Source organism: Salmo salar, chromosome 15 (genome assembly GCF_965601325.2).
Source record: "Salmo salar chromosome 15, fSalSal1, whole genome shotgun sequence".
Classification (NCBI taxonomy): Eukaryota; Metazoa; Chordata; class Actinopteri; order Salmoniformes; family Salmonidae; genus Salmo; species Salmo salar.
The window spans coordinates 87,781,840-87,795,693 of record NC_138305.1 but is presented as its reverse complement, the minus strand read 5'-3'; the positions used below and the strand labels follow the sequence as shown (position 1 = coordinate 87,795,693).

At 43.0% G+C, this 13,854-nt stretch overlaps 1 protein-coding gene across 1 annotated transcript in view; it reads right to left on the bottom strand.

Moving 5' to 3' along the window:
* Positions 1-13,854, bottom strand: part of ctbl1 (Beta-catenin-like protein 1) — a 45,248-nt gene that overhangs the window by 767 nt on the left and 30,627 nt on the right. Inside the window, 4 exon segments of the mRNA NM_001140567.1 lie at positions 3,260-3,332; positions 3,504-3,641; positions 12,249-12,329; positions 12,724-12,821. Coding sequence (NP_001134039.1) covers positions 3,260-3,332; positions 3,504-3,641; positions 12,249-12,329; positions 12,724-12,821 — 390 coding nt within the window.

Here is a 13,854-nt window from a genome sequence, read left to right as displayed (position 1 = left end):
CTGACTTACACCTTGTCTCTCAGGGGTACATAACTTCAGCCTATGTTCCCTGCCAACTCACACTACACTAGACACTTCTCTGACTAAGGCAAACTCGCTGTGGAAATCCCGTCACACAGGCGTAGCCTCAAAGCAGCAGTCTATTTGTGAGTAATGTGAAGGAGAGTTTGCAGAGGCCGAGAGCAGGTAGCTCCCACTTGCAGGATTGCCAGTTAAGCCCTGGGACCTTGAGGATTGCCCAAAAAAACGTTATTTTAAAATGCCAGAAAATAAAGAATAAATTCGTTTTTCTGACAATGGCCTGGGGCAAGAGGAAAAACATGCCTCCAATAAAATTCTGGGGTGAATAACAAAAAGTCTGCACACAGAGAAGACTAATCTCCTCATGAGTGTCACTGTCCACAGCCACGACCATGAGCAGAAATTCAACACTATACACAGTGGTGTCAAGCAGTAACAAAAAAAGGATTACAAATTGTTTATTGAAGTCCAACAGTCTACATAGTACCTTGCTTATTCAGCCCAAATGTGTGTGTGAGCCAGCAGGGTTCCTTAAGTCACCCACACAATCCCAACATCCCCTGGAATTAGCCTCAAGAAGACAGACTCACTCTCCAGAACCACTGGCTGGCATTCTGAGGCACTCCACCTGTCACCGCGGCAACCAGGCTGAGGGGAATATGGCGTGAAAAACGCTGCTACCATTTGCCGGGTCACCAACTAGGGCTTCCTGCTCGGTCGCAAATGTCGCACTTCATTTTCGTGCAAGTCTCACTGTCGACAAGTAGGTTAATCATCCAAGGATCTCTTGCAGAATGGAGAAACCTTAGAAAATGAATGACTGCTGAATCTTTCAACTGTCACCTCTGATGTGTCACCTCTGATGTGTCACTGATGAGGTTACAAGCTGAAGATAACAGGGAGTGCAGACTGCTGCAGTGCTTGTCAAGACACTGAATAACTGCAATGCTACATTTCCACCAAGAACAACAAGTGTAAATCTGTAGTTAGTAGTCTGGAAGACAGAGGACATGGCAGTCACACACAACATGACCATGGGATCATTATGATTCTGGGTGGCACCGTCCACCACACAGACTTCACAGGTTGGGCCCTTTTACTGAGCAGCTGTCGATCTGAGCTAGTCTATGAGGCCACAGCTGGTGCTGGGTAACTTGAGAAAGCTACATTCTTAATTCCCCAACACAGTTTCATTGATACCTTGCTTTCACAGAACCTCCCACACTGAGCTGAGGGCCAAAAAGCCCCATCCGGTGGGAGCGAGTCAGACCCTGGGGCTGCTGGACAATAGAGGCCTGGACATAGTGCCTTCGGAAAGTATTCAGACCCATTGACTTTTCCCCCAAAAAAATACATTACAGCCTTAATCTAAAATTGGTTACATTTTTGTTTATCCTCAGAAATCTACACACAATACTCCACAATTAGAAAGCAAACAGGTTTTTAGAAATGTTTTGAAAATGTATAAAAAATTAAAAACTGAAATACCATAAGTATTCAGACCCTTTGCTTTGAGACTCAACATTGAGCTCAGGTGCATCCTGTTTCCATTGATCATCCTTGAGATGTTTCTACAAATTGGAGTCCACCTATGGTAAATTCAACTGGTTGGACATGATTTGAAAAGGCACACACCTGCCTATATAAAGGTCGCTTAGTTGACAGTGCATGTCACAGCAAAAACCAAGCCATGGGGTTGAAGGAATTATCTTTAGAGCTCTGAGACAGAATTGTGTTGAGACACAGATTTGGGGAAGGGTACCAAAAAATGTCTGCAGCATTGAAGGTCCCCAAAAACACAGTGGCTGCCATCATTCTTAAATGGAAGAAGTTTGGAACCACCAAGACCCTTCCTAGAGCTGGCCGCCCGGCCAAATTGAGCAATCGGGGTAGAAGAGCCTTGGTCAGGGACGTGACCAAGAACCCGGTGGTCACTCTGACAGAGCTCTAGAGTTCCTCTGTGGACAACATTCCAGAAGGACAACCATCTCTGCAGCACCCCACTAATCAGGCCGCAGGAGTCTCAACGTCCTTGAGTGGCCAAGCCAGAGCCCGGACTAAATGTAATATTGTAAATGTGATATTTCACTTATTTTTTTTATACATTAGCACCAAAAAATATTTATAATGTTTTTGCTTTGTCATTATGGGGTATTGTGTGTAGATTTATGAGGGGAAAAAACTATTTATTCAATTTTAGAATAAAGCTGTAACCTAACAAAATGTGGAAAAGTCAAGGGGTCTGAATACTTTCCGAAGGCACTGTATATCCTGCATCATCTGGAGCAGACAGAATGTAATATGCCTAGGGACCCCGGGACCCCAATGGGTGCATGTTTCGTTTCTTCCCCAAGCACTACACAGCAGATTCATGACAGTCAACTAATCCTAAAGCTTTGAACATTTGATTCAGCTGTGCAGTGTTAGGACCAAAACCAAAACGTGCACCTCTTGGGATCCTGAGGACCGAGTTTGGCAAATGCTGGCCTAGTGTATAATTCAATAAAAGTGATTACATAAGTATTAATTCATAGAATCGGTGTGAGATATTAGGCAGCAATAAAAACATATATATTTGGTCATCATGAGCGGTCATCATCACGGGCCACTCTAGACAGCCTCCACCAAAAAGCCCTTTTCTTTCCATTACAAAAGATCAGGGTTAAGTTCAGAGCCATTGACGTCCTCGCTGCATCTATTTAACCTTTTCATGCTGCCATTTCCAATGCAGGAGTCAGCCTTTTAATTGGGGAGGTCAGGAGTGAGCATCCCACTCTGTGGGTGCACACACACACACACACACACACACACACACACACACACACACACACACACACACACACACACACACACCTGAGCATGAATATAAAGTGTCTCTCGAGGGACAGGAGACTGGGGATGAGGGGCTAGTGCTGCAGATCAACATGACATTCGCTACCCTGTCCAAGCTGTGACACATGACGGATGGCTCCATTTACACCACTACATGTCACCAGGGCTGAAAGAGCCATGCAGTCCACAGCTTCCTGGTATTAGTTGACAATGACATACAGGTCAATAAAGAACTGAAAATACAATAACATGAATATATCCACTAAAACCAGAGAGGACAGATGTATTTATGACCTTTAGGTGAAGAAGGAAAGAGTGAGGCTGTTAAATATACTAGTGTTGTATGGCTCTGGAGTAGATCCATGGCAGTGCTCGTCTCTCTGCCTCTAGCAGGGTGGACTCTCACCTCTCATGATGTGCCGCACCACTTTGACAGAGCCTCCCCTCAGGTTGAGGATCTGATGCACCCTCTGCTGCAGCTGAAAGGAAAAAAGGAAAGACAGGGTCATGACTTTCACTGAATCCCTGATAACACTAGCGGACTGCACACTGTGACGTACAGTTACACTATTTCACTCAGAGGTTTAGCTAAGAAGATACCAGAAGCAGGAGCTGAATCTCCATATACATTGTGCATACAGACATCCTACCTGGGATATCCCAGAGTTGCTGATCTCCACCATGATATAACAGAGCAGCTGGAGGACAAACAGCCCAGCATCCAGCCTCCGTAGGTAGAACTCATCCTCCATCACATCATCCAGAATCTCACCACGTTTAACCATGTCCTGTCACACACACACAAAAGGGAGGGACAAAAATTGAAGGAATCATTAATTCAAGTGTTGTTTCTCAACCTTTGCACATCCAATTTCTTTATTGATCATGTCAACCCGCAAATCAATTGATTAAAGAGTTAAGTGGCTAGAGGGTCTGCTCTGTTGGCATGCACACCTACATAGTTATCAATCTTAACAAATCGGTCCGTATGCCAATAATGTATGGCTGCCAATGCACAACGGCCACATTAATCATCATTCTGAGCCATTGAAACAGACTGAGAAGGGGCTTCTAGCATGTGGTGCCTAACTCCTAACAATGATGACTTGACAGTGAAGAACTTCAACAGAACTCTGATGGGCATGTTGGCCCTTACCCTGCTTCCAGCCCAGGTGGGGAACATGACAGTTGGCATTCTTTAATGGATATAATCACACTGCTGGACATTGGCCTCCTCCCTCTGGACTAAATCTCCTTTCAATGGATATTCTGGCATCAGAACCCCTTAGAGAGGGAGTCATATTTATGGCATGCACACAGCAGCAAAAGTGTGCTTTAGTAGACGAACAAAGGGCATCTAACAGGATAATGAAATCGACGCTCTATATATGCGCAAACAAATAGAGGATCCTTTAAAGAGGTTTGTGTTTGTGATGAAAACAAATTGCTCTTCAAATGAGGAGCCAAAGGGTAATACTGTGTGCTTGACATTTAGATTCAAATACTGAAGCCGGTCTGTCTGTTGGTTTGAATTTGAAAGCATTACAACTTTTAAGGGCTTCATCTCTTCAAATAAATCATATCAAGACACATTCAAACTAGGAAAATGTATGACGTTAATCTTAAAATATCTTTAGTCTCTCACAGTATAAATCCAGATAACTATTTTGGGAACTTGCAAGAATGTGCAACTCTAGCTTGTTTAGAAGCAAAACAATAGGCCTGCCCATGATTAAAAAAAACGATCTTTAAAAAAACTTTGAAATGGAGGAAAACTTTTCCTCTGGGGAGAAGGCTGGTGCAGCTTTCAGAACAAAACACCCTGCTTGTTCCAAGGCGGTCCTCTCATGCAGGCTTGCTACTGCATCAGACCCAGTGGATAAAAATGGCTGTATATGCTAATGTATAGCAAACCCTAGGGACAAGGGGACTAGCAAACATACCAGTTAGTCCGTCCTCATTACACAGTAAATTATTGGAGTGGAGAAAACATTTTCAAAGGAAGCCTGGATGACTCAATTAAAGGCATAAAGGTCTGACAACCAACTGCCAAGGAGAAAGTTAATAAGGACAGATTCTTATTGTTTTCCCTTTCCACATCCTATTCCGGCGCAGGTGTTAATATGACAACAGCAAAATGGAACGGACGCTGGCTCCATGCTTTTCCTCTGGTGGGATGCAAAGACTGAATTAATGTGACTTCCTTGTCAGCACCTTCTTTGAGCTTACTGTAGCCGTCTGTACTCTGTAGGGCTTACTGAATCCTTTCACTTGTGTTGTGTAAGAGTAGCTGAGGTAAAGGGAGAAAAACTTGCTAAGAAGGAGTGAGATGCTGATTTTCCCTTTTGATAATCGCACAGATGACCATTTAGGTCAGGGATCATCAACTAGGTTTCTTTCTGGAGTGGATGGTCAGGGGCCGGAACGTAACTACAAATCATTTGTAGGCTGCAAATTGACCGCAAGAAGCCCAAACAGATATCATATTTCACTAAAACATTTACATTTTAGTCATTTAGCAGACGCTCTTATCCAGAGCGACTTACAGTAGTGAATGCATACATTTCATACATTTTTAGGCTTTAACGAAACACGGCTTGTAACAAAAAAAAAAAATTAGCAGTAAGCTTTAGTTGTCTTTTTGCACTGAGTCAATTCCTCACGCTGCTGTTTCCAACATCTTATCAGACTCATTAAGACCAAGCTCCCGTGCAGCAGCTCTATTTCCTTTTCCAACAGCCAGATCAATCTCCTTCAACTTGAAAGCTGCATCATATGCATTTCTCCGTGTCTTTGCCATGATGAGGGTGACAAAATGATTACCGTAATCAGAATGATGGGAAGTTTGAGAGAGCTCGATTTAATCTAAACAGTAAACAAAAAAGTTGTTTGACCTTAACCCGTTCGGCAATTTCATTGGTCTAATGAAAGCTTCATGCCGCCAAAAAACTGAGCACGTCACAGAATGTGTTTTTTTGGAGAAAAAAACTATTGAAAGCGGAAAAAAATCCATATATTAGCCGCGTCATTGTTTAAGCCGCGGGGTTCAAAGCGTGGGAAAAAGTTGCGGCTTATAGTCCGGAATTTACGGTAACTAATTTACTGCCTGGTGATGTCACCAGGAAGGCCAAAACTCCATCCCACCAAAACAGGCTGACATTTGAGGCAGTCTTTTCAAACAGAATTATCATCCTTTTCACAATTTCATAGTATTATTCCAACCTCATACTGTGGAAATCTATATAAAACACAGGCAAATCACATTTTCAACTGCACTGGGCCTTTAACTTAGGAACAACACCGGTGTGGAAGCACCTACTTTCAATATACTTTGTATTCCTCATTTACTCAAGTGTTTCCTTTATTTTTGGCAGTTACCTGTACATCTGACAAAGTGATGGTTAATAAGCCACTAGCGTTAAGATCTACTAAAATCCTGGAGTTTGTTTGTGACTAAACAAGTAGACAGATCCATGTTCGTAACCACAACCCTTTTCAGCTAAATTTTTTGCAGTGCTGCAAATCTGAGAGCCAGAGCTGGTCCCAGTGATCTTATCCTACTCCGGGTACCTAGTTCAACAGTCCTGCTGGTTTTGGTTTCTCTTGGGTACTTGACGTGATTGATTGGCCAGAGTGGTATCCCTGATAGAAAACCGTCCCCATTTAAAACAATAATTCTAAATCTTGCTTAGATTTGTATAGAATAACATATTATGCAGGGGAATACTTTGGAACACATTTCCAAAATTAAAATCTCTCGGAGCTGGTTTGCTGGTGTTTTTACAGTCTTTTATGTCCAACAAATCAAATAAACACTTGGGGGGCCAAATAAAGTCACGGGCCTGCGTCGCCAGTTGGGGAACCCTGATTTAGGCTTTTCAGAAATCAAATGGCATTTTTCTCTAATTTGATCTAACCTAGGTAATAGAGTCCCAGAAATACAGGCAACCACCCACACACAAACATAGCTGTCTACACACACACACACACACACACACACACACACACACACACACACACACACTTTAAGCAATCACAAGGCTCAATAAGACCACAGCAGTTGGTTGGGAGATGAGTCAGAGCTATAGGACCTTTTCAGGCCTGATCCCTACCCAGCTCCCATCAATCCCTCAGCACACAGCCAGAGCCCTCCTGCACACAGAGTATGAGGTAATGGATGTCTGAGCTACAGCTCCATTCCCTTAATGAGGCAGGAGCAGGTCAGGGGAGGAAGACAGGAAGCAGGGAGAGAAGAGCAAAAATAGCCAATACATTGAAAACCAACCACGTACACTTAAATTGGAAGAAAGGTATGGTAGGCTATAGGCAAGGTGGGGGAAGGCGAAAGCAAGTTGCATTTCTGGATCCTTTGAAATCCTTTCTCCTTTGAAATCCTTTCAGCATTGAAACACCCAGTTATGAATGCAGTTTGCAAGCCGAATGTGCAGGGTGTGCATGTCTACATCTATATCTGATCATTAGGATAGTGTGGCTGACTACTAGAGGAGCTAGAGGTAGTTACGACTACTCCTAGGTCCCTGCCTGCAGTCAGCAGAGACCTGACTAACCCGACAGTGGCTGCAGCAGGGTTTCTGTTAGGAAAATGTGTCCCCTGACATTTGACCGGCAGCATTTATTTTACTGGACATTTGAAAAATGTACCGGACCTATATGCATTGTGTGTGTAACCTAATTAGGCCGTTCACCCACGGTGCTCAGAATGACAGAAACCACATTTAGGTTATTTTAATTCATATTAATATGCAAGTCGAGGATGCAACAATGTGCGGTCCTTCTTGTGCACTTTAAAGATGTTAGAACAACTGACCACATTTACTTTTCCTCAGCCAACAAGACGAGTAACGAACAGCACCATCACTATCCTATTTCAATATACTATCCCCCATAGTTGAACATTTTACCTATTCTATTGGTCAGTTTGTCAAGAAAGAAATAGCCTATTCCAAACAGACACTTGGACAGATTATACATTAAATATACAAAACATTAGAAACACCTTCATAATATTGAGTTGCACCCCCACCCTTTTGCTTCAGAACAGGCTCATTTCGTCGGGGCATGGACTCTACAAGGTGTCGAAAGCATTCCACAGGGATGCTGGCCCATGTTGACTCCAATGCTTCCCACAGTTTTGTCAAGTTGGATGGATGTCCTTTGGATGGGAGACCATTCTTGATACACACAGGAAACTGTTGAGCGTGAAAAACCCTGAAGCGTTGCATTTCTTGACACACTCAAACCGATACGCCTGGCACCTACTACCCCATTCATTCTTCCATACCTCGTTCATATGCACTTCAATCTTTTGTCTTGCACATTCACCCTCTGAATGACACACATACACAATCCATGTCTCAATTGTCTCAAGGCTTAAAAATCCTTCTTTAACCTGCCTCCTCCCCTTCATCTACACTGACTGAAGTGGTTTTAACAATTGACACCAATAAGGGATCATAGCTTTCACCTGGTCAGTCTATGTCATGGAAACAGCAGGTCTCCTAATGCAGTAGGCTACGCATGAAAGTTTGTTCCATAATGCAATTAGCTGGAAAACCACATTGTCAAAAGCACACCGCACACAGGAGCTGTTTCATGTGACAGAGATGAAAATATCCATTAGATATTTAGAAAGAGGGGAGCTCTAATATGCAACAACTAACATGAGCTGCTAATATGACTAGGATTGTGCCTTTGGCTACTGGACAATTAAAGTTGATATAAAATAATTCCACGGATATGGTATGATTTTGGCTAGGCTACTTTGAAGCAAGGTAACATATGCCTTATAATATGTAGTAAAGCGTTCAGGTTGCAAACAAATATGTGTTTTGAAAATGCATACTGCCTCCAGCTCATTGCAAAGTGGTGTGTGACGTGCTGATGAAGCCTGCCTTCTGTTGCCTACGCATTTGCTGTTTGAGATGCAGCAGCTCTCGCGCTGTCTGACAGATTTTCCACTCAAAAGGTTCCGTATCTGTATGTTGTACGCGTGTGATTAAGATACTGAACAAAATATACTGTACACACACGCCAATTAAATTCCACTAAATTAACCTATAGACCGATAAGCATGACCAGTTAAATGTATTTCCATCAATGAAGAGGCTAAAAAGCATTATTTCGAAACAGGATTTTTTCTTCTTCTCCCGGACAATTGGCAAGCGCCTATTTTATTTATTGGCTTCTCTAATAAATAAAAAACTGCCAAAAGCTAGCTATTACTGGCTAACAGAAACCCTGGGATGCAGCAGTAATTACTTGTCAGCGCCAATCAATTTCACAGCAACTTTGCACTTTCTGTCTGCCTCCCTCTGCCTACCTGCCTTGCAATAAGACATGAGAGAGAGGGGGGCGGACGACAACGTGGGGACTAATTCCAATTCACAGTGCCTTTCTTAACACAACCATTAAATAGAAGATGAGATGAGTTTAATTTAATGCAAACAACAGACCTTTCTGGGTTCTCAATACCGCACTAAGGAATTCTACTGTTTCCATGACAGATTGACCAGGTAAATCCAGGTGAAAGCTATGATCCCTTATTCACGTCACTTGTTAAATCCACTTCAAATCCGTGTAGATAAAGGGGAGGAGACAGGTTAAAGAAGCCTTGAGACAATTGAGACATGGATTGTGTATGTGTGCCATTCAGAGGATGAATGGACAAAAGACTTAAGTGCCTATGAACCGGGTATGGTAGTAGGAGCTAGGCACACCAGTTTGAGTGTGTCAAGAACTGCAACACTGCTGGGTTTTTCACGCTCAACAGTTTCCCGTGTGTATCAAGGGTGCAACTCAACAGCAGGAAGGTGTTCCCAATGTTTTATACACTCAGAGTTTACCAATTGATTCTTGAAGAATAGAACTTTAAGTGCCTCATGAGCTTAGTTCAACTATACCCCATCAGAACCCAAAATATAAGCTTGTTCCTACAACAATGTTAAAAACCATGTTAATGTAAACAAACGCTGTATAGCTTCAAAACAGGCTTAAAACTATAATTTTGATAGAATGGACGGTCAGCCATTGCATCCATAGCTCGGCCTATAAATTTGAGAGTGGTCACATTTCTCCAGATCCCATCCTTCAGGTTTTTGCCAAAACAGAGGTGGGGTGTCAACTTTGTTATTGTTTGAATTAGGGACTCGCTCTCAAAGAGCATCCTTACTATTTCCACCACCAAGAAAAAGCAAGCCTGGCGGAATAAGGAGCTTATTAAATCCAGTCCTCAGATGCTGAGAAGTATACTCCTGTGGAATATCTGCAAATAATATGTTGCAGAGGAGAAAAGATTTAGCTTACCACCCCAAAATAACATCCTAACGAAAGTGGAGTGATAAAAACAGAACTGCTGATGGCAGCCAGTTGTACAAAACAAAGAAGTGGAGGAGCGAGATCAGGACACAACAGGAAATGGCATCTTTATAGATACACCATATATACAAATGTATGTGGACACCCCTTCAAATTAGTGGATTGGGCTATTGCAGCCACACTCGTAGCTGACAGGTGTATAAATATAGCACACAGTCATGCAATCTCCATAGGAAAACATTGGCAGTAGAATGGCCTTACTGAAGAGCTGAGACTTTCAACGTGGCACTGTCATAGGATGCCACATTTCCAACAAGTCAGTTCATCAAATTTCGGCCCTGCTAAAGCTTCCCCGGTCAACTGTAAGTGCTGTTACTGTGGAGTGGAAACGTCTAGGAGCAACAACGGCTCAGCCGCAAAGTGGTAGGCCACAAAAGCTCACAGAACGGGACAGCAGAGTGCTGAAGCAACAGCTCACTACGAGTTCCAAACTGCATCTGAAAGCAGCATCAGCACAATAACTGTTCGTCGGGAGCTTCATGGAATGGGTTTCCATGGACGAGCAGCCGCACACAAGCCTAAGATCACCATGCGCAATGCCAAGCATCAGCTGGAGTGGTGTAAAGCTCGTTGCCATTGGACTCTGGAAGAGTGGAAAGGCATTCTCTGGAGTGATGAATCACGCTTCACCATCTGGCAGTCCGATGGACGAATCTGGGTTTGGCGGATGCCAGGAGAACGCTACCTGCCCCAATGAATAGCGCAAACTGTAAAGTTTGGTGGAGGAGGAATAACGGTCTGGGGCTGTTTTTCATGGTTCGGGCTAGGCCCCTTCGTTCCAGTGAAGGGAAATATTAACGGTACAGCATACAATGACATTTTAGACGATTCTGTACTTCCAAGTTTGTGGCAACAGTTTGGGGAAGACCCTTTCCTGTTTCAGCATGAAAATGCCCCCATGCACAAAGCGAGGTCCATACAGAATTGGTTTGTCGAGATCGGTGTGGGAGAACATGACTGGCCTGCACCTAAACCCCATCGAACACCTTTGGAATAAATTGTAATGCCGACTGCGAGCCAGGCCTAATCAGCCAACATCAGGGCCCGACCTCACTAATGCTCGTGGCTGAATGGAAGCAAGTCCCCGCAGAAATGTTCCAACCTCTATTGGAAAGCCTTCCCAGAAGAGTGGAGGCTGTTATAGCAACAAAGGCGAGACCAACTCTATATTAATGCCAATGATTTTGGAATGAGATTTTTGACAAGCAGGTGTCCACATACTTTTAGCCATGTAGCGTACAAGACAACATCCTAGCCAGGACTGAAACAAGATACTCAAAGAAATTGTTACTATAACTAAACATTTGTACAATGAAATAGGGGTAGCCATGTGCATCAAGATAGTGAAGACAGAAAATCAGCTCTTTGGTTATTACTTGGTTATACTTGCACTCAAACGAATGTCAAGCCGTGTCAAGCTGTCCCGCTTTTTTTGCTAAGAATTAATCTCTCATCAGATATGAATCTGAAAGCTATCTCCCTCTTAAAACTCTACTACCTTCTCCTGCCCTCTCTCTCCTGCTGGAGGAGAGACTCCTCATCTCTTATCTCGCTCCTTCCACCTGTCTGAGTGAGCACAGCCTACAGACTAATCTGGACCTCACACATTCTCTGGGAGCACAGGGCATCAGACTGAAACACTGCCTTGTTTAGCTGAGGCTGATCGGATCTTATTGGCAATCTCTGTCCGTAACAATGGAGAAGGATTCTAGCGACAACAAAGAGACATCACCCACTCACACCGCAGCATATTCTGAGTGGGTCCATGCAGTAGGAGGTGAAGAGCTTCTTAATGTAGACAATGACTTAAGGCACTGGATTTGAACCAAGGATTCCAGCCCCTCTCCAAGCTAGCCTCTAGTCCTGAAGTTGTGACAATTACAAGCCTCTAAAAGCACTCTTCTTATCTAGACACTTGGAGCTGCTCTTGTTTCAGAGATATTGCCAGTCAAGGTTAGAATGCAAGCTGTTGATAGCAGGGGGAGGGGTTGGACTCCTACGTGTTTCTCTCCTTCAATCCTCTTGTCAGCCAACTGAACAGCTTCCAGGTACTTAAAATGCAGCTCCATCAGTCTATCAACCTGTAGGACAGAGGGAGAAGACATCAGACACCAATGCAAGGTGCTATGCATACAAAACCCCCATGGAGGGAGAAAATAGGATTCAGATAGCCAGAGACTAGCATGTAGTATGTCTATGACCATGTATGTGTGTGTCTGTAGCACCACTCAAGTAGCAGAGGGACTGTTGCCTCTATCACTGGTGGTGAAGTTAATAACTCTTTCCACCACAGGATCAATATTTTAGTCATTAACAGTGACCAGTCACAGGCTGATCAAGACATATTCACACCTGTACAAGGGGATCTCTATCAGGGAAGTGAATATGTAAAACCAGATTTTTCCTGATTTGCTTTTTAAGAAATATTGCTGTGAAAATGATCTGCAAACAGTAGTGGATCAGTGAAGATCTCACCTTCTCACAGTCGTTCTCAGTGAACTTGCTAAGGAGCCTCGTCCTCTGCTGGGCTTTCAGGTTCCGCAGGCAGGAAGCTATGATGGAACACACATGTTCTGCAAAGGGAGGAGAACAATATCAGTGCCACTGAGGCTTCATCAAGGTAGCTCAGCTTCATCTTCATGAGGGGTTAGAAGTAGCCTAGTGTTACTGAACCCACAGTGCTGGGAGCTAATATTATACTGTATGTGAAAATATGATGCATTTTCAGAATTCATAGGAGTAATAGACGATCGTAAAAGGTGTATTCCAAGATCAGGTTATCGTCTGACAGAGGCAGGAATGGAAAAATATAATGATTACAACTGAAGATAATTTGCTAATACTATGCAGAGCAAAGCATAGAGAATATTAACAGGGAAAAAATTAAAGTTACGACATGTAAAAATCAATTTTCATTAAAGGCTTTAATGCTCCACAACTGTTATTCTTGTCATCGAATTGAATTTCTGGTAGTGATAAAAAGGCCTTCTGTAGAGGCTGTGTGGCCATTTAATGAGCTTGGGCTCCAAAACTTCTGGTTAACTGACAAAATGACTAACAAAGAGGCAGTTGGTCCTAGAAGTACTCGTGTTAACCTAATACACGCATCACAGAACATTTACTCTACCCCAGAGACACATCCATGTTGTTATAGCTTCATCTTGCATCTGACATATAGTGCTAAATCGGACTAAATAATAAATAAAGAAAATATGGAGTAATAACAGTCACATGTTGGTATTAATTAGAGGTCAATTTTTAAGTTCAACTCATCTTGGAAGTTGCTAAGCAACAAGCAAAAAGACTTGATTCTTGATTTTAAAACTTGTTTTCAGCAAGGTGCTCAATACTGCTCTTCCATGTGCCATTCATGAAACACATTTTGAAGGGAGATAAGTGCCACACAAAGCAAGCTCACACCTCTATTCATTAGTGTTATCATTTACTGTTTGTGTTCATTATGAGAGTTAACTACCATCGTAATGTCACCAAATGGACAGCCCCTCTACTGTGTGCACATAATGAGAGGAATGCAACTTCCAGGGACACTAATTTGTCAACATAACCCGAGTGGTAATTGTAGTCAGCACCTTGACACCACTGTGG